This window comes from Mesocricetus auratus, unplaced genomic scaffold (genome assembly GCF_017639785.1).
Source record: "Mesocricetus auratus isolate SY011 unplaced genomic scaffold, BCM_Maur_2.0 Super-Scaffold_100031, whole genome shotgun sequence".
Taxonomy (NCBI): Eukaryota; Metazoa; Chordata; class Mammalia; order Rodentia; family Cricetidae; genus Mesocricetus; species Mesocricetus auratus.
Window position 1 is genome coordinate 282,986 of NW_024429212.1, and position 27,361 is coordinate 310,346.

A 27,361-nucleotide genomic window follows, 5' to 3' on the forward strand; every position below is an offset into this window, starting at 1 on the left:
TCTAATAAGGCAAAACCACGAGTTACAGGGGTTAAGACATATCTTTTACTGGAAATGGGAGTTCTTGTGAGATTCCTAGGAAATTGCAGGGACAGGAGAAAGACCATACTTGAAGGTTTCTTAGGGTTACAATTACTATGATGAAACACCATGATCAAAGTTAGGGAGGAAAGGGGTTATTTGGCTTTCATATTACTGCTCATCATTGAAGGGAATCAGGGCAGGATCCTGGAGGCAGGAGCTGATGCAGAGGCCATGGAGGGTGCTGCTTACTGACTTGCTCCTCCTGGCTTGCTCTGCCTGCTCTTTTATTGAACCCAACTCCGCCAATCGAGGGATGGTCCCACCCACAGTGGGCTGGATCTTCCCCCATCAATCACTAATTAAGAAAATGCTCTACAGGCATGTATACAGCTGGATTTTATGGAGGTATTCTCTCAATTGAGTTTCTTCAGATAACTCGAACTTGTGTCAAACTGACATAAAACTAGCTAACACAAAGACCATACACATTTAGCCCTTAAAGCAGGATTCATAGCTGTTTTAGCATTATTATACGGAACATCTCTATATAAGAAGGTATTCTATGTTGGCAACCCTGATGCCAAATGTTAATTGTGCTGAAAATTCCTTTTCTTTCCTTTTTTTTTTTTCACATTAGCCCTTGGCTGGCCTGGAACTCACTTTGTGAAGCAGGCTGGCTGACTTGAACTCAGAAGATCCAGATCCACCTGCTTCTCTGCCTCCAGAGAGCTGGGATTAAAGGTGTGTTCACCAAGTCCAGCCTGTACTGGAATTCTTGCCTGTCAGAGGTGACAGCCTCTGAGCAGACTCTCTAGTGAGGGGCTCTTTCCCTTCCCATCTCTTTAGTCTTTCCTTTTTAACCTGCCTCATGTTTGTACAGGGTGTGATTTCCTATTTCCCTGCTGCACATTTGACGGTAGCCTGGTTGGTCATGTCCCCTCTGCCTAACATTTTGGAGGTCTTCCTGTCTGTTGTCTTGTGATTTTAATTTTCTTCCGAAAACAGTAGTTCCATCTGGGATCTGTAGGCAAGGGGAGAAGGGGAGGGTTAGGTCTTGCTGACAGGGTGTTCTGGCTGCAGAGAACCAGACATCCTCCTGATACTGTCATTGATGTCATTGAGAAACTGTGATCAGCCAGTCATGTCCGTGTCTCAGGGAGAAAACTGTCTCGAGACGGTTGTCAAGATAGCCTCCTCTGCCCGAGCAAGCAGTTCCAAAAGGAGGTCATAAACTTCTCAAGACTGTCTTACTCCGCATGTATCCTCCAAAGCTGCACCGATTTCCCCACACACTAGCTCCTCACACACTCCTGTAAGGGCCCTGATGGGCTCCCTCCCCCAGCACAACTTCATCCCCAAGGGAAGGTGGATGCCTCTTGTAGTGCCCTCACCTGGTGAAGGCAGACTTTGGTCTCTCTCCTGCCTTTTGTTCCTTTATTCTGAATCCTTAAATCTAACACTGGCGACATAGCCCTGGCTTGCCTACCCGGGATTGCTGTATAGATCTAGACCCGGATGACCTCCAATCTTGGATCTTACTGCCTTACACTTGTGAGTGCTGGGATTACAGGCAGGTGCCACCAGGTCCCGGTACAACCAGAATCTTAATGACTTTTTACAATGTCAGGGAAGAAATACACAGACTTCAGAGTTTCTTCTTCTATTTTCCACTTTTTCCAAGGTCATACAGTAAATGCCAGAAGTGTTGTCCCTGTGAAATGTCTGTAGGCTGGAGCAATAATTCAAATTACTGGCGGCACCATCTCAAAATGTTAGCTCTATTCTACGGCAAGGTGGCGCAACAGCTTTAAGACTGCTTCTTGAGGGCCTGGCTACTCTGAGAACAGCGCCTCTGGCCAGAACCAAACCCTTTCCTCCACTCTCAACTAGAAACGCTTCTCGCTCCTTCGCCCCGCCCCCCACCCCGCCCCCCACCCCGCCCTCCGCCAACCCTAAAGATGACCTAAACACCGGGTCCCTCCCACCCCAGTCCAGCCCCGCCCCCTACCTCGCCCCTCCGCCAACCCGCGAGATGATCTGCCCGTCCGGTCCCGCCCACCAGGGTCCAGCCCCGTCCAATGCCTGCGCCCTGTGACTAGAGTCGCGCACCGCAGGGAGGCGGGTGAGGAGAGCGGTCCAGGCCGGCAGTGGAGGAGAGAGGACTCTGTGGGGCCTCTGGGCGGGGTCCTAAGCCACCGGTGGGCTCACGCCTGCTGCGGGACGACCGGGAAACGTGCGCACAGTGCTCCGCCGCGGTAGGCTGCTCGCCGGGGTCGCGGGTCCTCGGGACGCGCATGCGCGCCGGCGATCTGCTAGTGCGGCTGGTGCAGAGCAGGGCTTGCCTTCTCCGAGGAAAGAGTGGGTATCCAGCATATTTGCCCCAGGGATCGGTGCCTAAACCGCGTGGCCAGTGACCCCCCTGACCCCGCATCTGGACACTAGCAAATCACTTCAGCTTTTTTCTTTTATTATTAAACGCGTATATGATTACAAACACGGGAAGGAACCAATCCACTTTGGCCACAGGCAGTCTATCCAGGCCTGCGCTTATGGGTGTAGTACTAATATTAAGCACATAGAGATGAAAAGTCCAAATGTGGTTTCAGCCAAGGGAAGCCTTGTTGCTCACCAGTCGTTTTCAGTCTTATAGGCTAAAGTCCTCCAGCACCAGCAACGGGAAAACAGCAATTGAAACCGGGGGCCGTTTTCTTGTAGTTTTTTGATGCTCGGGTAGTGGCGGTGGGGTCAGGCTGGAACTAGCTGTGTAGACAGGTTGATCTCCGCTTATCAGTGCCTCCTGGCTGTGATTCACCAACTTCTGCCTCCTGAGTGTCGATAGGCCTGTGACTTGTGCCTGAGCATGTTCAAATACCCCCACTTCTGGAAACCATGCATGGATTTGGTTATATGGAGGATTTATTGCCATAGTGTCCTGGGGTCCTGGTAAATCTGTGATAGAATGGAAAGCAACCTGGAAGACTTAATACATTGGTTGGGTTGTTTTGAGACAATGTACTCCTGACTGGTTAGGGACCCATGGGGATCATCTTGCCTCTGCCTCCCAAGTGCTAATATTAAAGGCATTCACTGCCCCACTCCAGCTACAAACTGGCAGTTTTACAGTCCCCTGTAGGTTTTGCTCTGTGGTGTTGGCATTATCTTCTGAGCTCTATAGTTTTCAGCTTGTGCGAGGTTTAAACAAATAAAAAAACAAAACACCATTTAGCTTTGTACACATCAATTAAATTCATCCCAGCGAAAAGTCAAGTAAATTCATCCCAGTGCTTTTCCTGTGATGAAAGCAGTTTGTCACCTCTAAGTGTAGTCCTTTTCCCCAACTTCTTCCCCCCACGGCCCCCATCTAGTCCAGACCTTTAACATGTTAGGCAATCGTAGCTTCCCTAAGATTGTGCTTACAGTCATGGTTGCTTCTTGGGTAGTTTATGTGCCAGCAAAAGTGTATTAAAAATCTGACTGCTTTTGTACAGAGACATTGAAGTCAAACTGTTTAAATACCCCTTTTGAGTTCTATAGCTATTTTGAGTTAAGCTTTCATTTTAAAAGGAAATTCCCAAATCATTCTGCTTTTTAAATATAGTTTGGGAGAGCCAAGGTGACAGCAAGAGCGGATGCCCAGCATGGAGGACTACACAGTCCTGAGAGTGATTGGCCAAGGCTCCTTCGGCAGGGCTCTTCTGGTGCGGCAGGAGAGCAGCAATCAGAAGTTTGCCATGAAGGAAGTAAGACTTCCCAAGGTAACCACTAACAGAAACAGCTCACATTTAAAATGAGAGTACAGCTTATATAAAGTGCTTGTTTTTGGGGAGGGGATTTTAGAGGCAGGGTTTCTCTATGACTTTGGAGGCTGTCCTGGGACTAGTTCTTTTAGACCAGGCTGGTATCAAACTCACAGAAATCCGCCTGCCTCTGCCTCCCGAATGCTGGGACTAAAGGCATGCGCCACCACCTCCTGGCCAAGTGCTTGGGGTTTAATGTGTCATTTGCCCTCCCTGCAAACATGTATTGGGCTTCTTCATGAGCTTTACAAAGGCTTTATGTAGTCTATATGGTTCTTAGGTAAAATGAACAGAGAAGTAGTCAAAATGTGCTGGTTAATCTTAGCGATAACAGTTTCCAATTTTGTATGCCAGAAATGTGAAGAATCTGCCAAAAGTAGTCAGGTGTAGTGTGAACGAGAAGACATAAAATGCAGTGAAGAACAGGGTTGCAGTGTAAAGCATCAGCTGGTTACTAGGAAACCTACTCAGAGGATCTATTTATTCTTTTTCCCCCGTTGGCGTGCTTGTTAACGGGACTTTTGGGGTGATGCAGTGGTCCCACCTATGGCTGACCATTCCACTGATTCTTACTTCCTGCACGCTGACCAGTTGTGAGTTCATGTGTTAACCACTGCCTGATGCACAAAGCAACATCTCTGATGAGGTCTGAGGATGGCACTAATCTACCACAGGTAGAGATAGTATTTAGAGGGCTGTTTGACACTGTGTTTATTTAGTGGACCAATAGTAATGGGCTCATTCCTGTGAGCTTCCCAGTGACGGTTTCTTGGTCAGATTTATAGCACCAGATATGTGTTTCTTCCTGTGGATCAGACCTCAAATCCAATTAGAAAGCTGTTGCTCACCCCTAACATTCGCTTCACTGTAGTTCACAGGAAAGGATGGTTTGACTCTGCATTGTGGAATTGAACCCCAGTATCCTTCATGTTAGCCAGGGATGCTCATTACACTACTATACTAATGAGGACAACTTTGTTTTGTTTTTGAAACAGGGTCTCACTATGTAAGACAGGCTAGCCCAGAAATTGGAATCTTCCTGCCTTAGCTTCCCAAGTGATGGGATTACAGTGGGTGCCCCACACTGAAGTCTTGATTTCAAACTGAAGTGGGCCTCATGATCTTGCAGGAGTCTTGCTGAAACAGTTATTTTGCTCTACTTCCATGTAGGTCTGGCTAGGCTGTGAGTCATTTTCAGCCTGTTCACACTTGATGCTGATGGTGCTGGGCTGGAAATCCTTGAGTTTCCCTCCCTCCCTCCTCCCCTTCCTTCTCTTTCCCTTCCCTTTTCCCTTTGTCCTTCCTTCCTTCCTTCCCCCTCCCACCTTCAGCAAGTTCTCTGCCTCTTGGCTTTACACCCAGGCTCCATAGTTTGTTCTTGAGTACAAGTCATTTAGCATTTCATCCTTGAATAACTCTTGAGTAAGTAGTTTGAGAAACTTAATTTGCATTCATCTTTGTCCATCTCTGGATATTTTTCATCTGAGCCAAGGAACTACCAAAAGGGTGCTTAGCGTCTACTGCAATGAAGGCTTTGGTTTTCTTTGAGTGTTTACATGTAGTGTTTTCAATAAAATACTGGCTATCCAGTCAGCTGATGCCTAGGCACACTTGTTCTTGGTTTTGGTGGTGGTGGTGGTGAATCCAACCCCTGGTCTTGAACATTGCTGGGGGAGGGCTCTACCACTGAGCCACATCAGCAGTCCAAGTACATATGAAAATTAGTTTGCATTCTGTATGTGGAAGGAAAAAAAATGTATGTTCTAATACAGCCCAAGCTTGGTCAGCCCAAGCATACAAAATAGCCGAAATCAAAAAGTCACTGTATATTTTCAGAGTTTGAAAGCTTAAGCTGAAGTAGATTTACAAACCTGCATGTAGCCTTGAAGTCTCATACGAAACTATATAAAATATTAATTAGAGGCTATTTTAAAATTTAGCATTGAATTTCTAATAATTTAAAGGTTTTCTTTTCAGTCTTTCCCTGATACACAGAATTCTAGGAGAGAGGCTGTTCTGCTAGCTAAAATGAAGCACCCAAATATTGTTGCCTTTAAAGAGTCATTCGAAGGTAAATATTAACCTTCCTAAATATGATCATGCCTGAATTTAATTTTTAGCAACTATGGCTTCCCTAAGGCATCTCCTGTGTGTTTTAGCTGAAGGGCATCTGTATATTGTGATGGAGTATTGTGATGGAGGGGATCTAATGCAGAAGATTAAACAGCAAAAAGGAAAGTTACTTCCTGAAGATATGGTGAGAAACTGGCTTACATAGTTTCTAAGTTTGGAAGCAAATATCCCCATAATGTTTGTGTAAATTAAGGTTAAAACATAGGCATCTGTAATTACCTGGCCTAGTGAGAAGCCGCTGTTTTCAGGATCTGTTATTGATGCATTTTCTCAGGCAATGTGTCTTAGTCAGGGTTTCTAGTGCAGTGATGAGACTCCATGACCAAAAGCAACTTGAGAAAGAAAGGGTTCATTTGACTCCCACTTCCATATCATTGGAGGAAGTCAGGACAGGAACTCAAACAGGGCAAGAACCTGGAGGCAGAGGCCATGGAGGGGTGCTGCTTAGGGGCTTGTTCCTCATGGCTCGCTCAGCCTGCTTTCTTATAAAACCTAGGACCACCAGCCCACAATGGAATGGACTGTCTCACATGAATCAGTAATTAAGAAAAATACAGGCATTTTCTTAATTGGGATTATGAGGTTACACAGTGAAAAAGTCTTTAAAAAAGAAGGAATTAAAATAAGGAATACTTAGAGAGGGACATATAGCTCAGTAGTGGAACATTTACTTGGTATTCACAAAGTCCTGAGTTCCATCCCTAGTACCTTGTAAACTGGGCTTGGTGATACATTTCTGTAATCCCAGTGTTTGGGAGGACAGAGGCAAAAGGCTCAGAAGTTCAAAGTTATCCTTGGCTAAAGTTTGAGATTAGTCTGTGACACGGACCGTCTCTACCACAGCTCCCAGCCAGACACAGAAAAAGAAACTTACATTCGGTTAAAAGAAGAAAATTTTATTAAAATATACATCTGGATCATACATGAGATGAAAAAAATGGGAATCAGGTTTCTGAATTTCTCCAAATAATACTGAATTTTAGTTGAACTGTGTAATTTTTACGAGTGCAGAATTCACTTAAAATTTTTTTTTCACTTTAAAAATCCTGGTAAAATAAGGCCTAGAGGTGATTCCTTAGAACTTAGTTAACATTGGCTAGTTATTGCAGCTTTACAGATGGTATATACTTTTGAAGTATTCTTATTAATTCTTTTAGATTTTCGTATAGTATATTTTGGTCAGATTTACCTCTAGTTCTTCCCTCTAAATCCTATGTATACTTTTTTCTTAAAGATACTTAACTGGTTCATACAAATTTGTCTTGGAGTAAATCACATTCACAAGAAACGTGTGTTACACAGAGATATCAAGTCCAAAGTGAGTATAAGGCATTTTGGGGCCTTGGAAAACTATTTCATTGTCTTTGTTTCCTATTATTTCCTTTTGGGATATTTCTATTTGGTTTAGCTTAGAAAGTTTTGCCAATCTAATACCTTTTTATATTCATCTTTTAATTTAAAAAAATTTAGCTGGGTGTGGTGATGAGTGCCTTTAATTCTAGCACTTGGAAGCAGAAGCAGGTAGATCTCTGAGGTCGAGGCCAGCCTGGTGCAGAGTAAGTTCCAAGACAGCCAGGACTACACAGAGAAACCGTATCTCAAAAAACAAAACAAAAAATAAAACAAAAAATTCCCTTACCTTATTGAAGGTAAAATTGACAAAATTTTATATACTTATAGAATACAATATATTTTAATATACACACAAGTTTACACATTGTAACATGATCAAATCATGTTAATTGATGTCTATTTACTTTTTTAGGTTTATTTTAAGTGTGTGTGTGTGTGTGTGTGTGTGTGTGTGTGTGTGTACATGTGTATTGTGCATGAGAGCATATAGATACCCATGCAGGCCTGCGCTTCAGATTCCCTGGAGCTGGAGTTACAGATGGTTGTGAGCCACCTGCTATGTGTCTTGGGAACCAAACCCAGGTCTTCTGGAAGAGCAACAAGTGCTTTTAACCACTGAGCCATCCCTCCAGCCCCCTACCCTTCAGAACACCTAATGTCTACTTTTAGACCAGACATAGTGGTACCTGCTTGTGATCCCAGCACCTGGGAGGCCAAGGCAGGAGAATTTCTAGTTTGAGGCCAGCACAGACCACCCGAGTCAAATCCCTACCACATAAAAATAAATAAAATCTACTCTTTTAGTAATTCTCAAGAATAGCTTATACTGCCAGGCAGTGGTGGCACAAGCCTTTAATCCCAGCACTTAGGAGGCAGAGGCAAGTGGATCTCTGTGAGTTTGAGGCCAGCCTGGTCTACAGAGCAAGTTCCAGGACAACCAAACAAAAACAAACAAAATCATATATTAACCATGGTCATTGTACAATCAATTTCTTTGTTTGCTTGAGGACAGGGTCTCACTATGTAACCCTGGCTGTCCTAAAACTCTTTATGTAGATCAGACTGGCCTCTAATTCCAGGAGATCTACCTGCCTCTACCTCCCATGGAAGACATTCAATACCATGCAGTAGATCTTCTTTTTGTTGTTTTGTTTTGTTTTTGTTCTTGTTTTTTGTTTTTCAAGACAGGATTTCTCTGTGTAACAGAGTCCTGGCTGTCCTGGAACTTGCTTTGTAAAACAGACTGGCCTTGAACTCACAGACATCCACTTGCCTCTGACTCCTGATTCTTCGGATTCCATGTCCGGTTCATGCGGTAGGTCTTACAGACTTAATTATCTTAAGTAAAACTTTACACCCTTTGACCTAGAATTTATACTAACCAAATAAAATATTGTATGTAAAACAGGAGTTAAAATCTCCCACTGATGAGATCTGGTGCTACCTGACATTTCTTTGTTAGACTTCAGGACAGTTATCCTATACCCAGGCAGGGGGGTGTGCAGCTGTGTTAAGAGGGGATCTTGTTTTTTTCATTCTCTCTGGGACCCTGCTGTCAGTATTCTATCCTTATCTCCAGCATCAGCAGACTTTGAAAGCTGTTCTAGGGATCATTGTCTCAGCTGGGATGATCAAGACATAATCTACTTTCTTCTTTTTGGACGCAGAATGTCTTCCTCACCCAAAGTGGGAAAGTGAAATTGGGAGATTTTGGCTCTGCCCGTCTCCTCTCCAGGTATGTGTCTGTCCCACTTAGGGACACGGATGGGAGCAGCCATTTTCAGAAGAGCTTTGGAATCACTGTGTCTCTCTGTGCTTTCAGTCCCATGGCCTTTGCATATACATACGTGGGAACACCTTATTACGTGCCTCCCGAGATTTGGGAAAACCAGCCTTATAACAATAAAAGGTGAGTAGTGTCCTTATTTGGATAATGTTGGCCATTTGATGGGAGGGGCTCTAGTCTGCAAACTGATGCTGGAATCTGGTGCAGATGCATAGAGCTTATTTGCTTTAGAACTTTATTTTAGGCCAGGTGGTGGTGGCGGCGCACACCGTTAGTCCCAGCTCTCGGGAGGCAGAGGTAGGAGGATCTCTGTGAGTTCGAGACCAGCCTGGTCTACAAGAGCCAGTTCTAGGACAGCCTCCAAAGCCTCAGAGAAACCCTGTCTCGGAACCCCTCCCCCCAGTTTTTTTTTTTTTTTAGTTATTTTGTGTGAGTGCCTATGTGAGTGTGTGTGTATACATATGCCACAGCCTGTGTGTGGAGGTCAGAGGACATTCTTTTGGAAGCTGGTTCTTCGGCTTTGTTTAAGGAGGCCAGTCGGCCTCTCTTGTTGTTTCTGCTGCTGCTGCACTGCACACTTCAGGCCAGCTGGCCCATGAGCCCCTAGCCAGTGTTACCGTCACTTCCCTTCTAGAGGTGGGAGTGCAGAGATCACAGAAGTATGCACCTAACTTTTACGTGCATTTTGAAGGTCAAAATCAGGTGGCCAGGCTTGTGGGGCAAGTGTTTTGACCTACTGAGCCACCGTCCCCATTCTGCTTTCTAAAAATGTGCTTTTAATTTTAGGCCTGCAACTCCCAAATCATGACATAGAGAGTTATTAGTTTTGAATGCTCAGCCAGGCTTTGGTTTGTTTCTGGCTAGCTCTTTTTTTTTTTTTTTTTTTTTTTTTACTGTTTTGGTACTTTCTTTATTATAACCCAGTACCTTCATTTGTATAGCTCTGTTCCAAATTACATAAATATACATACAATGAAATAGATTCTGAATTCCACTTTCCAGATATCACCATTTCCTAATTTCAATGTCTGGTTGCTTTTGTCATCAGTGTCTCTGAATACAAACTTATTTTCGTTGACGATTTGTCCATATGACATGGATCCACAAACTTTCTGGGGGAATGCAGAATTTAACACAGGGAACACACACTTCTTGCTTTCTTTCCTTTGTGAAAAGTTTTCATTATTTCTGGCTAGCTCTTTTAAATTAACCTGTTTCTATTTATCTACTTTTTGCCTTGGGGCTTTTCCCCTTTCTTTCTGTATGTCTTACTCTGACAGCTGCCTGGCTGGCCCCAGACATCTGCCTCTCTTCCTCCCTTGTTCTTCCCTCCTCTTGTTCTTCTCTTGCTCTTCTTGAGCCTAGATTTCTCTTCCTATTTATTCCTTCTGCCCGCTAGCCCCTTCTGTCTGTCAAGCCATTGGCCATTTGGCTCTTTATTAGACCAATCAGGTGCCTTAGGCAGGCAAGGTAAAACAAATGCAACACATCTTTACATAATTAAACAAATGCAGCAGAAACAAATGTAACACACCTTTACACAGTTAAAGTAATACTCTGCAGCATAAAAATGCAACACATCTTTACATAATTAAACATATCTTTACATCATTGAGCAAATGCAGCATAAACAAATGTAACACATCTTTGCCTAGTTAGAGTAATATTTCACAACACTTGGGGCCTTGGTGTATGCAGCTTATTTGTACAATAATTTTGCCTAGTATGTGTCTTGGATTTGATTACCAACACCACAGAGATAAAATGGCACATGGAATCTGTATTCCCTGGTGTCTAGAGGAAAGTCCTGGTTTTCCAACTGCTGTAATCACAGCTGTGAGGGGCTGGTTGCTGGAATTGCTTCAGCTTTTGCTTCATTTAGGACAGCAGTTCTCAAACTGTGGGTCACAGCCCCTTTGGGTGTTGAACGACCCTTTCACAGGGATTCCATATCAAATATTTACATTACAATTCATAACTGTAGCAAAAAACAGTTATGAAGTAGCAGTGAAAATGATTTCACCATAACATGATAACATAACATAATAAAGGGTTGAGAACTGATTTAGGATGTGGTTGGCTATATCTTATATCGCTTTTATTATATTGATATATGTTCCTTCTAACCCCATATTCTGTAGAACTTTTATAATGAATGCATGTTGGTTTTTGTCAAGGCCTTTTTCTGCATCTCTTGAGACGTTCAGGTGATTTTTGTCTTTAAGTTTGTTTATGTGGCTTACTACATTCATTGACATGCCTGAGTTGAACCATCCCTTCATTTCAGGGTTAAGCCAACTGGATCGTGGTGAATAATATTTTTGATGTTTGTCTGTATTCTGTTTGCTTATGATTTTACTGGACATTTCTGTTTCTATGTTCTTCGAGGATATTGGCCTGCAGTTCCCTCCCCTTCCCCTTCCCTCCCCTTCCCTCCTTTCCCCTCTCCTTTCCATTCCCTTTCTGTGCAGGTTAGGCATCCTAGTCCAAGCCTGATGTGTGGTCATAGATGCTGCTGGGTGGTGTGGTTGGGGCAAGCAGTGTGGGTCCTGGGGGAAGCTTATAGGTTGGTTGCTGTGCAGTCAGGGGTGGTCAGAGTAAGCTGGGGCTAGATCTGGAAGACTGTTATCATAAAATGTAGGACAGTGGGTAAAAGTGTTTACCACCACGCTTGGTGATCTGAGTTTAGTCTCCAGGACACACATGGTGGAAGAAGAGGATACCCACCAGTTGTCTCCTGACCTCCACATGTACCCTGTGGCCCATGTGTGTGCTCATACATATAAAAAATAAATTAATTGTAATAAAATAAGAGAAAATGCATGTGCCGCCATGGTAATGCATAACATAATTTTTGCTTTGTTGTCTCTTCGTGCTTCTAGTGACATCTGGTCCTTGGGATGCATTCTGTATGAACTCTGCGCCCTGAAGCATCCGGTAAGTGTGGGGCCATTTGTCATGCCCTGCTAAGACCTGAAGGAGATGCCAGGTTTGAACTGGAGTTCACTTTCCCTGTAAGAATTTGTTATAAAAGTTTCCATTTGTCCCCATTGTGTTGATCCATTTTGTAGTCCTGTGCCAACAGAAAGTGTCTATTATAGGCTGTGATTGAATATGTAGCTTTTCTTTTTTTTCTTTTGAAAGAAATATAATATTTGCTATTGTGGCCATTTTCAAGTTCACAATTGAATGGCATGAATTACATTCAAGATATTAATTAATATTATTAATATTTATTAATTACATTTGTGATATTTATTGATTACATTCACAGCATTTACTTTAACTACATTTATGCTATTCATTAATTATATTCATGATATGTCCTGATATTCCTGCCTATTTGTGGGGCTTTTCCATCACAGAAAACAGAATCTCTGTACTTAGGACATCATTGCTCTATATTCCTTTCTTCCCCAGCTTGAGATAACTTATAACCTTTTTGTCTCTGTGAACTTGTATATTCTGTATATTTCATGTAATACAGTTCTATAGCATTTGTCCTTTTTATTTTATTTCATGTCATATGAATGTCTTGCCACAAGTGTGCCTGGTGCCCAGGGAAGTCAGAAGAGGGTGTCAGATAGTTCAGAACTGGAGGATAGTTGTGAGCCATTATACGGATGCTGGGAATTGAACTTGGGTCCCCTGCAAGAGCAGCAAGTGGTCTTAAGCCCAGAGCCATCTCTCCAGCACCTTTCTGTCCTTTTCTGTGCTTCCTTCACTTCACTTTCTGTGTTGCAGCATGGGTCAGAATTCTATCCCTTTTTATTGCTGAGTAATAACCCATTGTGAGCATGCACTGTTTTACTTACTGACTTACCTGTCCATGAGGTAGTTGTGTTGCTTGTGGGTTCTTTCTATTGTAAATAGATCTGAACATAAGTAAACACAGTTGTTTCGAGTCCCTGGTTCCAGTTAATTTATATACTGAAGAGTTCAGTTGTGGGTCATGGACTAGTGCATTAGTTATGTTTCTGTTGCTGTGATAAAGCACTGGCCAAAACCAAGTTTGGGAGGAAAGGGTTTATTTCATCTTACAGTTGTAGTCCATCATGAAGGGAAGCCAGGGCAGGGCCATGGAGGAACTCTCCTGATCGGACTGTTTTCTTATGTCTGTGTTTTTTTGGTCCTGTTTTGTATTTCAGGATTGTATTGCTTTCATCATATAGTCCCTTGGCTATACTTACTCCTCTCTTCAGGCTGAAGTAATTGCCTCCAGTATTCTCTATAGGGCTGGTTTGCTAGACATGCATTCTCTCGGCCTGCTTATATCATGGATAGTTTTTCTCTTTCTCCTTAAACTATGGCACACAGTTTTCCTGGGTCTGCATCTGTGGCCCTTTAGAACGGGCACATTTCCCCAGGCTCTTCTGACCTTCAAAGTTTCCATTAAGATGGCAGGTGTTATTAGGATGTGTTTTCTTTTAGAAGTGACTTGTGGTTTTTCTCTTCCAGTTTTCATTACTCTCTCTTTGTTCTCTATATTTAGTGTTTTTGTCATTGTTGTTTTTGAGGTAGGGTTTCTCTGTGAAGATCTGGCTGTCCTGGAACTTCCTCTGGCTGGGCTGGCCTCAAACTCAGAGATCCGCCTGCCTCTGCCTCCCGAGTGCTGGGATTAAAGGCGTGCGCCACCAACGCCCAGCTCTAAAGAATGTTTTAACATGCCAAGGCCTGGGCCCACTCCACGTAACTGAATCAGGATCTCCAAAGAGGTCTTGAATTTGTGTTTCTAAACCAGGTGACTCTGAAGTGCAACCCAAGTTGGGAACCACTGTTGCTCTGATGCCACCCCGGGTTTACACATGCCAGGCTAGAGTTGCTTAGGTACCCAGAGCAGACAGTGATAGACACCAGGTATCCACGTGGAATGTTCATGTTCACTGTCCTCCAAAGCACAGGCGTCTGTGAATTGTCCTTAAGGACAACCAAAGAAGAAAACAGCAGGTGCCTTTCCAAAATGAACATAACTTATGAAAACATGAATTTTATTTCAGCCAATATTTCTTATTTCTGTATTTTCCTTCCATATATCTGATTTCAAAATGTCATTTTTACTTTTCAGTTTCAGGCAAATAGTTGGAAAAATCTTATCTTGAAAATATGTCAAGGGCCCATCCACCCACTGCCAGCTCAGTATTCCTACAAGCTTCAATGTCTCGTCAAGCAGATGTTGAAAAGGAGCCCTTCACAGCGTCCCTCTGCGACTACCCTGCTGTGCAGAGGTAGTTTAGTGCCGCTTGTCCCGAAGTGCTTACCCCCTGAGGTATGAAGAGTGTCTCTCATTGGCCCTCGCATGGTAGCATTTCTTTTGAACGTATCTGCCGGTGGGCATGGGCGTACCATGGTGTGCGTGGAGGTGTTAGAGGACATCTTTCATCTTGCTTCTCTCCTCCCAGTGATCAAAGTCAGGTTATCAGACTTGGCAGCAGGCACTTTTAACCATTGAGCCATCTCGCTGGCCCTAAAATGGTTGTCTCTTAAGCATAATTTACTCGTTACACATGCTTGTGAAGACTCCCATAATCTGGAGGTATATTTAAAATGGTTAGACTTTTCCCTCTTCCCACTCCCAGGGCTTCCCCCACTAACTGTTACACTCTCCTGTACTGACTGGGGTTGAGCCTAGAGCTTCACTGACTGTGGGTAGGGTGTATCGATCATTTTGATTTCTAGCTTCAGTTTGCTGGGCCCTCCAGGTCTTTTTCTAGACACATAAACGCTGTATGTCTCCCTGCTTAAATTATAATGTTAATTGACCCCCCCTTTCTTTTCTTGCTAAGGATCAAACTTGGGCTGTGGTTTTGAGGGTCCACACTGACCTCAAATTGGCAGGCCTGCCTTAGCCTCCCAAGTAGCTAGGGTTATGTTCATCTCCTTACATTTGCTTTTACATGACAATTTTATTTTCCAACTTCTAGTGCTCTTGTGTTGAAGAGCAGTGATAATTATGTGACATTATGGTGGTGTCCAAAGGAAAGCATCTTTCTTTACCTGGGTCTGGGTGTGCTGTGCCAGCGAGTAATCCCTGCTATGTGGGCTAAGGCAGGATCACAAGTTCAAGGCCTGCTTGGGGTATAGTACAGTGTTTTTCCCATCTTTAAATGCCCATTTTTAAATTTCAGATCATCAGAGAATATGGAGAGCAAATACTGGATGAAACCAAAATATCTGAGCCTAAGAAGCTGAAAAAAGGGGGTAAGAATTTGGGGAAGCTTTTTTTTTTTTTTGGTTTTTCGAGACAGGGTTTCTCTGTAGCTTTGTCCTGGAGACTGTCCTGGAACTCACTTTGTAGATCAGGCTGGCCTTGAACTCACAGAGATCCACCTGCCTCTGCCTCCCGAGTGCTGGGATTAAAGGCGTGCGCCACCAACGCCCGGCTCTTGGGGAAGCTTTTTAAAGTATAAAAAGAAAACCTAATTTTCACCAGGCAGTGGTGGCGCATGCTTTTAATCCCAGCACTCAGGGGACAAAGACAAGTGAGTTTGGGAAGCAGAAACAGGATCTCTGTGAGTTCGAGGCCACCCTCATCTGCAGAGGAGTTTCAGGACAGCCATAGCTGTAATACAGGGAAACCCTGTCTCAAAAAACTTGATAAGAGCGATAAGAGAGCAGGGGACTTATGCAGACTAAGATGTTATGTTGTCACCCTATGCTGCCCCTTTGTAAGCCTAATGGCTGGTTCTAAGTCTGAGTTGTCTCCTTTTGTTATGGGCATGGAGCCCAAATGGAGGTCAGTCCTGTAACAGACTGCAGCAGAAAATTTCTCAGCAACTCTGAAGCTCAGCTACTGTATGGAATTCTCTGTCCTGCAGTCATTAACAAGACTGGTTAGTATGGTCCTGACCTTCCAGTCATATCAGAGGCGACACTCCCCTAGCTAAATTCTACTTTGTGGGACTTAACATTTCATAAGGAAGTAAATCCTTCCTAGCCTCAATTTTAATTTTTCCCGACTCAATATTGTACTTTTTTAATTTTCAAGGATGAAGAGCAGCCCAGTTTGGATAGTTCAGTGATGAGAGAATGTGTATTTTTTATTTTAGAATCTTATCTACTTTGGCTTATTATTTTACAACTCAAAGGGATCTACCCATGGAAATACAACACTAATAGCAAATTGTGTCCCCAAGTTTGTGATGGACCATTGCGCAAAGTAATTTTTCCAAGGCAGAGGCTTTTCTGCAGACAACAGTGACTGTAACAGGGTGTCAGTCAGTGTGGGCTCGCCAACTGTGGCAGGTGCTTCATGTAGTGCGGGATGTCAGTTGGTGTGAGATGTGATGTGTGCATGGAAACAGGTGTGTATGCTTTTCATTCAGTTGGTAGTGACCATAAATCCTATCTGTGAAGATAAAATTTATCAATAATTACAATTTAAGAACAGCCTTTTCAAAAGCAATCATCCACATAAAGACTGCATAAAAACTTCATACAGCTATTGTCTGCCCTAGGCAAGCATCAAATCTAATTTAACTTCTCTTTTGGAACTTGTCATCTAAATTTCTTCAGAGCATTTTTAAATTCCTTTTCCTTTTATCAGGGGCTTCCTTCTGAAGTCCATAGAGATAACAGATGTGAGAAAAATAGAAAAGAGTTAAGATAGGTCACTCCCAGCTGGGCATTGCGCATAACCAACCATGTGTGGAGTTGTGTATCATGGTGATGTCCTCATGGACTACCAGAGGAGCACTGTGAAAGCAGTTTGTTTTTCTGGGTTAGGATGAAGGGCTGCAGGAGTTATGAGCCAGGAACTGTGAACAAGACTGAAAATGTGTGTCCCAGGATCATGGATGCAGGTCCAGTTCACAGACAGCTGCTTCTCTGTCACCCTGGAATAGCTACTCACGTGGCTTTCCAAGTTTGCTTCGGCAATAATTTTACCCCTGGTACCACTTTGTAGCTTTTGTTCACATCCCAAGGGAGTAGGAAACACTGGGCAAGAAAGTGCAAGAAAGAGTTTTAATACATTTTGGAAAAACTTAACTTTACAGTTTCCAAAATAGAGTTATCATAGGAGTTAGCATCAGAGCGTGTCCTGTGTAGCCATAGCAAGCTAGGCTCAGCTTCCTGTCCTCAATTAGCCAATTAAAGACAACAGTGAAAAGAGAACGGATATTCAGTGTGTCCACACTGGGACCAGTGACACCCACTGTGAGATCTGTGCCCCAGTGTCACGAAGAAGAGTGTCCCTCAGGCCAGGAGCTTAAAGGGAATACAACTATAGACAGATAAGACTTGTTTTATTCACTTGTACACAGAAGTCAGATGCTGGCGGGCACCCTGGTACCCATGGGACACACACAGATGTATGCGTGCAGACCAGTACCCACAGGCTGACCAATGTACTTGCCTCTGACATCAAGGCCATATTTATTCAGAGTCACACAAACGTGGCATTCTGCCAGGTGTTATTGTAGAACATTACTATCACTTTTGGGTTCCCTGGGCATCTGATGTCAGCCATAAATTTATTGCTGACTCATAGCCCCCAGATGTCCAGCATCAGTCATCTTGGTCTATGCCAGAAACCCATCTTAGTGCCATGTTGACTAAATGTGAAGTGGCTTGTATGGCCTTCTGTTCCCTTCAAGCACACACACAACCCCTTGTCTATCTTTCAGGGTCCTGATTCGAGGTTCTCAAGTCTACAGCAGGCAAGGGACATGCATGACTAAATTGTCCTGGTCAAGGTGGTCCTCCATGACTGACCCATCATTGTCTTTGTTTCAGAACTCAGTTGTCAAACCACATGGAATCGCTTTCAGGGAGACACATTCCTCTCTGTATTCCCCCAGGCTTCAGCCTCTCCCCTCTCCCAGCATGAGACTCCTAGGGAAATGCCAGTCTCTTAGGAATTATTGTTCCAATAGTCTGAGAGCCAAAGAGAGACATTAGTGCCTCTTTGGAATACCATTGACAGTCACAAGAAGAATAAAGGAGTCAGTGAAATGCTGCCATACTGGGACCATCTAGTCTCTAGTGAGATCAGAACAGTGAAATCATTCACAACTGCAGGGACTGTGTGTGATGTATTTCCTCCCGTGTTTTAGTGGCCTGTCCTACAGGTATTCAGTAGCCATTTTTAAGATGTTGAATGAAGCTGGGCATAGTAGCATGTGCCTTTAATCCTAGCACTATGGAGGTGAGACAAGAGGATCACTTTAAGTCTCAGGCCAACCTGATCTACATAACCGGTTCTATGCGATCAAGGGCTACATAGTGGAACCCTGCTACAAAAACCAAAACAGACAAAACCAGAAGGCACTAAAATGTGGGGATGCAGCCTCCTCTAACTTCTCAGCTCTTAAATGGGCCAGCATAAATGACTTGCATGTTATCTGAACATTATGAACAGAACAATGTAAGTTGCTTCTTTTAATATCTAGAGACTATTATCGAGTGTTGAAAGCTTGATACCATTTCAGATTAACGCTGTAGTTGAGTGTCTTTGACGTTCTTACGTGAGCCACCAATAATGCCAGTGCTCAGGATGCTGAGGGAAGCTGATCAGAGTTTAAGGACTGCCTGTGCTACATAGTGTGGGCCTTTCTCAAAACACAAAACATGGCACGGGAAGGGGGGGGGGGACTATGTTAGAATTTAATAAGATGAGCCTTCTTGTGTTTTTCTCCTACCTTCTCTTTCTAAGTAGGCTCCAGCAGAATCAGGAGAGCTTCAGGAAAGGAAGCAAATACCATGGTAAATGCTTTAAAATTGAATTTGTGAAGTGTGTGTGTGCTCTCCAAACCTACAGAGAAACCCTGTCTTGAAAAACCAAAAAAAAAAAAAATGTAGTTTCCAGTTGGCATTCCTTGAATGTTTGTATTTGTTTATAATTATCTTTGTGCTTCTTTAATATTTTTGTTTTTTTAAAGATTTTATTGATTTATTACTAAGTATACAGTGTTCTGCCTGCACACCAGAAGAGGGCACCAAATCTCATTACAGATGGTTGTGAGCCACCATGTGGTTGCTGGGAATTGAACTCAGGACCTCTGGAAGAGCAGCCACTGCTCTTAGCCTCTGAGCCATCTTTCCAGCCCATAATAATTTTGTTTGTTTTTATTTCTTTGAGATAAGGTATCATGTAGCCCAGACTGGCTTCAATGTAGCCAAGTCTCTGTGTAGCCAAGGACAACCTTAAAAGTCTGGTCCTTTCCCTTTCCCTCCAAGTGTTAGAATTATAGGCACACACCACCACAGCTCTCCATTGTCATCTAATGCAAAAAATTCTTTACAGCTGGGTGTGGTGATGCATGTCACTACAGGGGACTGGACCTCCTCTGTCATTAACAATCAAGACAGCCCCCCACAGACACATCCACAGGCCATTCTCATCTGGGCAGTCCCCCAATGGAATCTCCTTTCTCAGCTGACTAGAGACTGTGTCAAGTTAAGCTTAAACCTAAGTAGGACATGTGGTATCTTGAGGGCTTTTAACACCTACTTCCTCCAACTGCTTCAAGATCCTCTTGGGATGGAGGTGGGTTTTGAAATCATAGGTGTGCTGAGCCATCACTGTGATGTGACAAGAGATGTTTTGTGTCCCCTGAATGTGTCAGACAGAATTTTGAGAACCACTGCATAACAAGAAAAGTTAGTGTGCCAGCAAGGTTTTTTGCCTGGCTGTTCACTGAACCAGTAACTGAGGACCATGCCTGGACCAGCTAGGGGCGCATTTGTATCCCTTCTCTGAATATGTGCACACTTAGTGAAGACCATTCGTTGTGTTACTACACTGCATGACGTTTAGGATTCTGACAGTTTGGGAAAGTACTGATTTAATCACATTTCTATGATAGAGTTTTATATGACAAGAGTAGGAGACTTTGCAATGAATACTCAAAGACCCATGGTGAACAACCCATTTTTTAAATTTTTTATTACATTTATTTACCTGTGGGGTTGGGGTCACATATGCTGTAGTATGATGATCAGAAGACATTTTACTGGAGTTGATTGAGCAGCAAAGTGTTCTTAACTGTGGAGCCATCTCTCTCTTTCCAGGCTAATTAAATATCTCTGCTGGGTTTGTTTGTTTGTTTTGAGACAGGGTTTCTCTGTGTAGCTTTGTAGACCAGGCTAGCGTTGAACTCTGCCTCCCCAGTGCCGGAATTAAAGGTGTGCACCACCGTGGCCTGGCTTCTGCTGTTTATATATGTGTATACACACACATACACACATATTCATCCTGCAATGGCTACTGACATACACTGATGTTAATATACATGTAATGAGCAAACTGCTATTCATATGCATATGTATATGGTATATATGGCTACAAATATGTTCATATTTGGGTTTCTATGACTTCATTTTTTTGTGCATTACTTTTTACTTTTAATTAAAATGGCTTATTACATATGTTTGCATTTCTGTAGTAATACAGACATTATTTAATCACTATTTTAAATCTGTTATAAAGCAAGAGGAAGAACATGATAGAAAGTGTAGCCATACTGATTTGGAAAGCACTCATACAATCTCAGTTGGAAGTGCATTGAGGAGAGGAAATACAGGTGAGTTACTCAAGTTATGATCATTACTATGTTGGGGGCTTTGGGTGAACACCAGTGTTCACTTTACTTGGTCTGGGGTATCATTAGCAAGTAGGCAGTTTTTATTATTCATCCAGGACTTACTATTGGAGAAACATTTTGGTTATCTGCAAAATAAGAGACATTAAGGTCTGGAGAGATGGCTTCCTGGTTAAGAGCACTGGCTGTGCTTCCAGGGGACCTGGGTTCAATTCCCAGCGCCCACACAGCAGCTCACAACTGTCTGTAACTCTAATTCCAGCGAATACAGTGCCTTCTTCTGACCTCCGGGAGCACCACTCACTTACATGGTGCACAGACATGTATATTGGCAAAATGGCCAATAATATACAATTTATTTATTTTGTTTTTTGAGGCAGGATTTCTCTATGTAAGAGCCATGGCTTTCTGGAATTCACTATGTAGACCAGGCTGGCCTTGAACTCACAGAGATCAACCTGCCTCTGCCTCTGCCTCTGCCTCTGGAGTGCTGGAATTAAAGGCGTGCACCACCAATGCCCGACTATCATATAATTTAAAATTTTTTAAATTTATTTATGTATACAGTATTTTGTATGCATGTATCCCTATATACCAGAAGAGGGCGCAAGATCTCATTACAGATGGTTATGAGCCATCATGTGGTTGCTGGGAATTGAACTCAGGATCTCTGGAAGACCAGCCAGTGTTCTTAGCCGCTGAGCCATCACTCCAGCCCTCATATAATCTTTTTAAAGAGAGAGAGATTAAGGGCTGGGAGTATGGTTTGGTAATCGAGTTCATGCTGTTACCCTGAGTCTCTAAGTAAAAACCTCAGCCTACAAAACAATAAAAGGGAAGTGGGGAAGGAGGGGAAGCTATGCCAGTGAGAGTCTTTAAAGGTGTAGCTAACTGTGTGTGCATGCGTCCTTGGAAGTCTCATTCTTGTACATCATGCAAAAGGTTAGCGATGTCCGTATTTTATTTTATTTCTTTTGGGGGGGGTTATGAGACAGGGTTTCTCTGTATTGTTTTGGAGGCTGTCGGTCTAGCCCGGCCTCGAACTCACAGAGATCCGCCTGCCTCTGCCTCCTGAGTGCTGGGATTAAAGGCGTGTGCCACCACCGCCTGGCAATGTTCGTATTTTAATGCAGCCACTTCGATGGTTCATTCTGAATTGAGCTATCATTTTGCATGACCTCATTTCAAGATTTTTGTTGGTATTTCCTTGTTTCTAAGACTGGTCTCTTGCTACATCTGAGTTTGAAAGAGACAAATAATACTGCCTAGTTTGAGTGCATGCTTAGATGTGGATGAATAAACAGAAAATGATACTGTTGACCCACCCCTGTGTCCCATTTGAGAATTAGGTAGTCCATCAGTGCAGCAGAGGAGTGCCGCTCTAGCAAGCCCTTCCAGGCAGCAGTGGGAGAGACATGTTCCCAGTTCAGCTCTAACAGCTTTGGAAAAAGCACCCATCCTTACCTCCAGTTTCACGGCACAGGATGACGGAGGTTAGCACTATCATTGTCCTTTGGGGTCTGGTTTCAGATACCAAAGTTCATGCATGCCCAGTCACCTCGTGTAAAATACATATAACACCCACATTTTCCTATATAATTTAATGTCTAGACCACTTGTACAGAAGGCAACATAAATACTATGTAAATAGTTGTCGCACTGTACTGTTTATGTGCATATGTGAATATGTTCAATGCAGACTTAAGTTTAATTTTTTAGTTTTGATGTGTGGGGGGGCGGGGAGCGAGAGAGACTACTATATGTGCGTATGTATATGAAGCCAGAAGAGGGTGCCAGATCCCTTGGAGCTGGAATTAGAGGCATTTGTGAACTCAGTGTGGGTGCTAGGATCTGAACTCTGGTCTTTGTAACTGAGCAACATGTGCTCATAACACTTGTTGCCATCTCCAGACTTAAAAAAAAAAAGTTTAGATCCAAAAATCTGGAGCCCATGGATATATACAGGGAAGACCATGGTCAGACTGAACACTGAATTCACTAGAGTTTATATCACTGCAGTGGACATTTGATGCTCTTCATGCAGGTGAATGAACTAAATTTTCAGTGAGAGTTACATATAAATATAACTTTGCTTGAAATGTGATCTGAAGGATAGACACTGGAAATTCTTTTTTTTTTTTTTAAACCTGGTGCTAATGTCCCTCTTTACACCTAGGTGGTTCTGTAATAAAATACAGTGAAAATCAAACCCGTAAGCAGTGGCACAGAGAGCCCCCGGAGACTTTGTTGTCAATGCTGAAGGATGCTGATCTCAGCCTGGCATTTCAAACATACACAATATACAGACCAGGTAATGTTGGCCTATTATATGATCATATTTTTATTTATGTGTTTGTGTCTGTGTGAGTGTATGCCATATGTGTGCAGGTTTCTAGGGAGGTCATAAGAGGAAATCAGATAGATCCCTTGGAGCTGGAATTAATAGGCAGTTGTGAGCCACTATGTAGGTAGGTTCTGGGAACCAAGCTCGGTCCTCTGGAAGAGCAGCAAGTGTCCTTAACTGCCGAACCACCTCTCTCCAGGCCCCTCATCTGAATACTCCATGACGATATAGTTCAGTAGTTTTACAGTCATGCACGACGTGTAGCCAGTCTCCAAATTCTATTTCTTTGCAAAGCTGGAACTGCACTCATTAAATTATAACCCCATTCTTTCTTCCTCAAACCCCCGTGACTTTAAAGTTGTAAAGATGGTGCAGGAAAGATGTCTCAGCAGTTAAGAGCACCGTGCATTTCAGAGGACCAAGGTTCGGTTCCCAGCACCACGTGGCAACTTCAGTTCTAGGGAATCCACTCTTGGCACACAAGGCACACGTGTGGTACCTGCAGAAGTGTCGGCACACACACACACACACACACACACTTACACATACTTACACACACATACACACACACACATACACATACCCATATATATAAAAAGATAAGTAAATTTTTGAAGTTCCAAAATTGCATTTTTAGGTGTTCTTGAATCATGTATGGGCAGATTTAACCTGTATTTAAAATTTCTCATACAGATACTTTATTTCTACTTCCTGATTTCTTATTTTAGCAGTCGTAATATTGCTATGTTTGAAAGAGTTCTTTTTAAATTGTTAGCGGTGCTGGGGGTGAAACCCATGCTGTTGTCCACAGTAAACTATGTCCCTAGTCCAGGAACAGCCCTTTTTGCTAATGTAAATATATTACATTAGGGGTAACCTCAAACCTCAAATCTTTCTTTCTTTCTTTCTTTCTTTCTTTCTTTCTTTCTTTCTTTCTTTCTTTCTTTCTTTCATTTTTTTCCCGAGGCAAGGTTTCTCTGTGTAGCCTTGGCTGCCTTGGAATTCTCTTTGTAGTTTTATAGACCAGGTTGGCCTTGAACTTACAGAGATCTACCTGCCTCTTCCTCCAAAGGGTTGGCATTAAAGGTGTGAGACACCACTGCCTAACCAGGATTTAAAATTTGAAACATATTTTCATTACACTTATTAGACAGAACAACCATTTATATTATTCTCTTAGGACTTCAGGTCAGAGGATTTAAGACTGCATGTGTATACATATAACTTGGATAATTCAAATGCTAACTCTCCTTGTTTATTTCTTTTTATTTATTCTTTCGTATAATACATCCTGATGGCAGCCTCCCCTCCACCCATTCCACCTCCCCTTCCTACTTGCTTAAAATCTGAAGTGAATCATACTAAGTAGAGCCTGTAATGGCGTGGTAGTTTTTGACAATGTTACAAGAGATTTAGTTATATTTGTTTATTTGATTAATGTTTATTGAGTGGCTAATATAGATTAAAAGGAAAAAGAGGGCTAGTGTCTAGTCCAACAGTGTGTGTGCTCTGTAGATCGTGCATAAGGCCCCAAGCTAACTCCTTAGATCTTTCTTATTATTTGTTTTGAAGCAGGATCTCCCCAAATTGCTCAGACTATGATATAGATTTCTTATTTTGAAAGTTTTAGTGGATTTCCTTCCCTCTCTTGGAGAAAGTTGCTTTAAAACTTAATCTACATTCTGATACTTCTGGGGTCTATTGCCTACCCAAATCATGTTGAGTAAATACTGTTTAAATTGTCTGGCTTCCCCAGGCGCTGTGGTTCTGGTCTGTGGTGTTAACATCTGAAGAACAGCCTAGGAAGTCAAGTCCAGTCTGAGCAATGTAGAGAGACCCCATTTAAAAATGAACAGGTGAACTGTCATACTTTCTGTTGCTGTTCCCTGAAGGTACTGAAGGATTCTTGAAAGGTCCCCTTTTTGAAGAAGCAGCATCAGACAGTGTCGATGGAGATCACGATTCTGTCATTTTGGACCCAGAGAGATTTGAACCTCGGCTGGATGAGGAAGACACGTATGTTATAATAAACCTAGCATACTTTAACTGAGGGAATGGAGCCTGTATGCACATGTCATATCATACCACAATAATTTCAGATTTAATAATAGCTATACTGCTTTCATCCTAAATGAGCACTTTGTTCCTGTATGGTGGGCAATACTGACATTTTGCTATGAATTCCTGGCTGGATCCTGCTCATAGAATTTTTTTCAGCCCCGACTTGATTTATTTCTGAGTTTTGAGACACTTATAGTCCTGCATCAGCTTTCAAGTGTTGGGATTTTTTTCTGTCTTTCTTTTTTTTTTTTTTTTTTAGATCTTATTATGTGTAGTGTTCTGCCTGCATGTATGCTTGCAGGCCAGAAGAGGGCACCAGATCTCATTACAGATGGTTGTGAGCCATGTGGTTTCTGGGAATTGAACTCAGTACCTTTGGAAGAGCAGCTAGTGCTCTTAACCTCTGAGCCATCTTTCCAGCCTAGATGTTGGGATTTTATGCATGTGCAAATATATATCTAGCTTTCGTTTTATAATACATTAGAGTTTTTGTTTTGTTTTTATTTATGTTTCTTTTTTCATTTCGCATAACAACCACAACCCTCCCTCCTCCTCCCTCCCCCCCCCAGGTCTTGTGTCCCTGTCCCCCACCTCCTGCATCCACTCCTCACTGAGGGAAAGGCCTCCCACAGGGAGTCAACGAAGTCTGGCACATTAAGTTGAGGCAGGACCAAGGTCCTTCCCCCCCTGTATCTAGGCTGAGCAAGGCATCCCTCCATAGGGAATGGGCTCCAAAAAGTCAGTTCATGCACTAGGGATAAATTCTGGTCCCACCGCCAGTGGGCCCACAGACTGCCCAAGCAACAGAACTGTCACCCACGTTCATAGTGGATCTAGTTCGGTCCTATGCAGGTTCCCCAGCTGTCAGTCCAGAGCCAGTAAGCTCCCTCTGACTTGGGTCAGTTGTCTGTCTGGGTTTCCCCATCATGATCTTGACCCCTTTGCTTTTGCTTCCATCAGTAACTGGATGAAGGTTCTATGATGACAATTAAGGTGGTCATCAGTCTGCTTACAGGGGAAGACCAGTCCAGGCACCCTCTCCATTATTGCTAGGAGACTTAGCTGGGGTCATCTTTGCTTTGTTGGTTCCTGAGAGTTCCCTAGCACCAGGTTTCTCCCTAACCCCATAATGGCTCCCTCTATCAAGATTTCTCTTTCCTTGCTCTCCCTCTGTCTCTCCCTGTAGCCTGATTATCCTTTTCTTTACATCTAACATCCACTTATGAGTGAGTACATACTGTGTTTGTCTTTCTGAGTCTGGCTTACCTCACTCAGGGTGATTTTTATTCTGGTTCCATCCATTTGCCTGGAAATTTCAAGATGTCATTTTTTTTACTGAGTAATACTCTACTGTGTAAATGTACCACATTTTTTTATTCATTTTTTGGGTAAGGGGCATCTAGGTTGTTTCCAGGTTCTGGCTAGTATGAATAATACTGCTATAAACATAGTTGAGCAAGTGTCCTTGTGGTATGATTGAGTATCCTTTGGGTATATGCCCAAGAGTGGTATTTTGCTAGGTCTTAAGGTAGATTGATACCCAATTTTCTGAGAAACCACCATACTGATTTCCAAAATGGCTATACAAGTTTACACTCTCACCAGCAGTGGAGGAGTGTTCCATCATGATTATGTAAAATGTTTTTAAAAATCCACAGTGACCCTTTTTTTGGGGGGGGGACTAACATTTATTTTCTTTACTCAATTACCTGTCTTATGGAATTGCATTTTTGAAGTACACACCATGTGCTTAATATATCCAAACTGTTTTCACAGGGACTTTGAGGAAGATGATGAAAACCCTGACTGGGTGTCAGAACTAAAGAAGCAAGTAGGATGGCAGGGTGTATGTGATGGGAAACTCCTTGGAGGATGTGCCTGAACCATATGGGGGAGACACTGATGACTGGGAATGGAATGAAGACAGAAAATACACCACAGCTTAAATAACAACCCAGAACCCTTGTGAGTTTTTTTAACACGGGAGGTCTAGAGATACTATGTGCCTTGCATTCTGATAGAACAGAGGTAGAATGCTAGGCTTCTGGCTAACTCTGTGTGTGATAATAGGAAATTACTTAACTCCTTTGATCCCTCATTTTCTGCACAACGAGAATATTGCCTACCTCATAGGAACGCTGACCAAGACAGTTATAGCAACCCATGTGTTGTTAAACAATCCGTGGTTTCTATGTGATACATTTCCTAAAGGGATCTAAATATATTAAATTGTGACGTAAAAATGTGTGCTATTTTTCAGTAAATACCCAATTTGGTGATGCTTCAAGATGATTTCCAGTGATATTTACCAACTACCAGCTGT

The 27,361-nt window shown here is 42.8% G+C and overlaps 2 protein-coding genes across 9 annotated transcripts in view; both read left to right on the top strand.

The window, feature by feature from the left end:
* The first annotated feature begins 2,099 nt into the window (after positions 1–2,099).
* Positions 2,100–27,281, top strand: Nek3 (NIMA related kinase 3). 8 transcript variants are annotated; one of them, XM_040733534.1, is made up of 16 exons: positions 2,100–2,382; positions 3,623–3,779; positions 5,799–5,892; positions 5,981–6,078; positions 7,189–7,272; positions 8,975–9,042; positions 9,130–9,216; positions 11,976–12,030; positions 14,159–14,359; positions 15,219–15,291; positions 18,749–18,795; positions 20,522–20,615; positions 21,977–22,126; positions 22,810–22,944; positions 24,870–24,993; positions 26,815–27,281. In XM_040733534.1, the coding sequence occupies exons 2-16, from the start codon at positions 3,654–3,656 to the stop codon at positions 26,918–26,920; spliced, it is 1,542 nt and encodes a 513-aa protein (XP_040589468.1). In that variant the 5' UTR covers positions 2,100–2,382; positions 3,623–3,653; the 3' UTR covers positions 26,921–27,281. The 8 variants fall into 8 exon arrangements, with proteins under 8 accessions (XP_040589468.1, XP_021079505.1, XP_021079506.1 ...); XM_021223846.2 differs by having other exon boundaries at positions 2,100–2,279; positions 18,746–18,795; XM_021223847.2 differs by having other exon boundaries at positions 18,746–18,795; positions 26,815–26,991.
* Positions 26,985–27,361, top strand: part of Nek5 (NIMA related kinase 5) — a 50,994-nt gene continuing 50,617 nt past the window's right edge. Inside the window, exon 1 of the mRNA XM_040733526.1 lies at positions 26,985–27,003. The gene's annotated coding sequence lies outside the window, so the exon portion shown is untranslated. The remainder of the gene's footprint in view (positions 27,004–27,361) is intronic.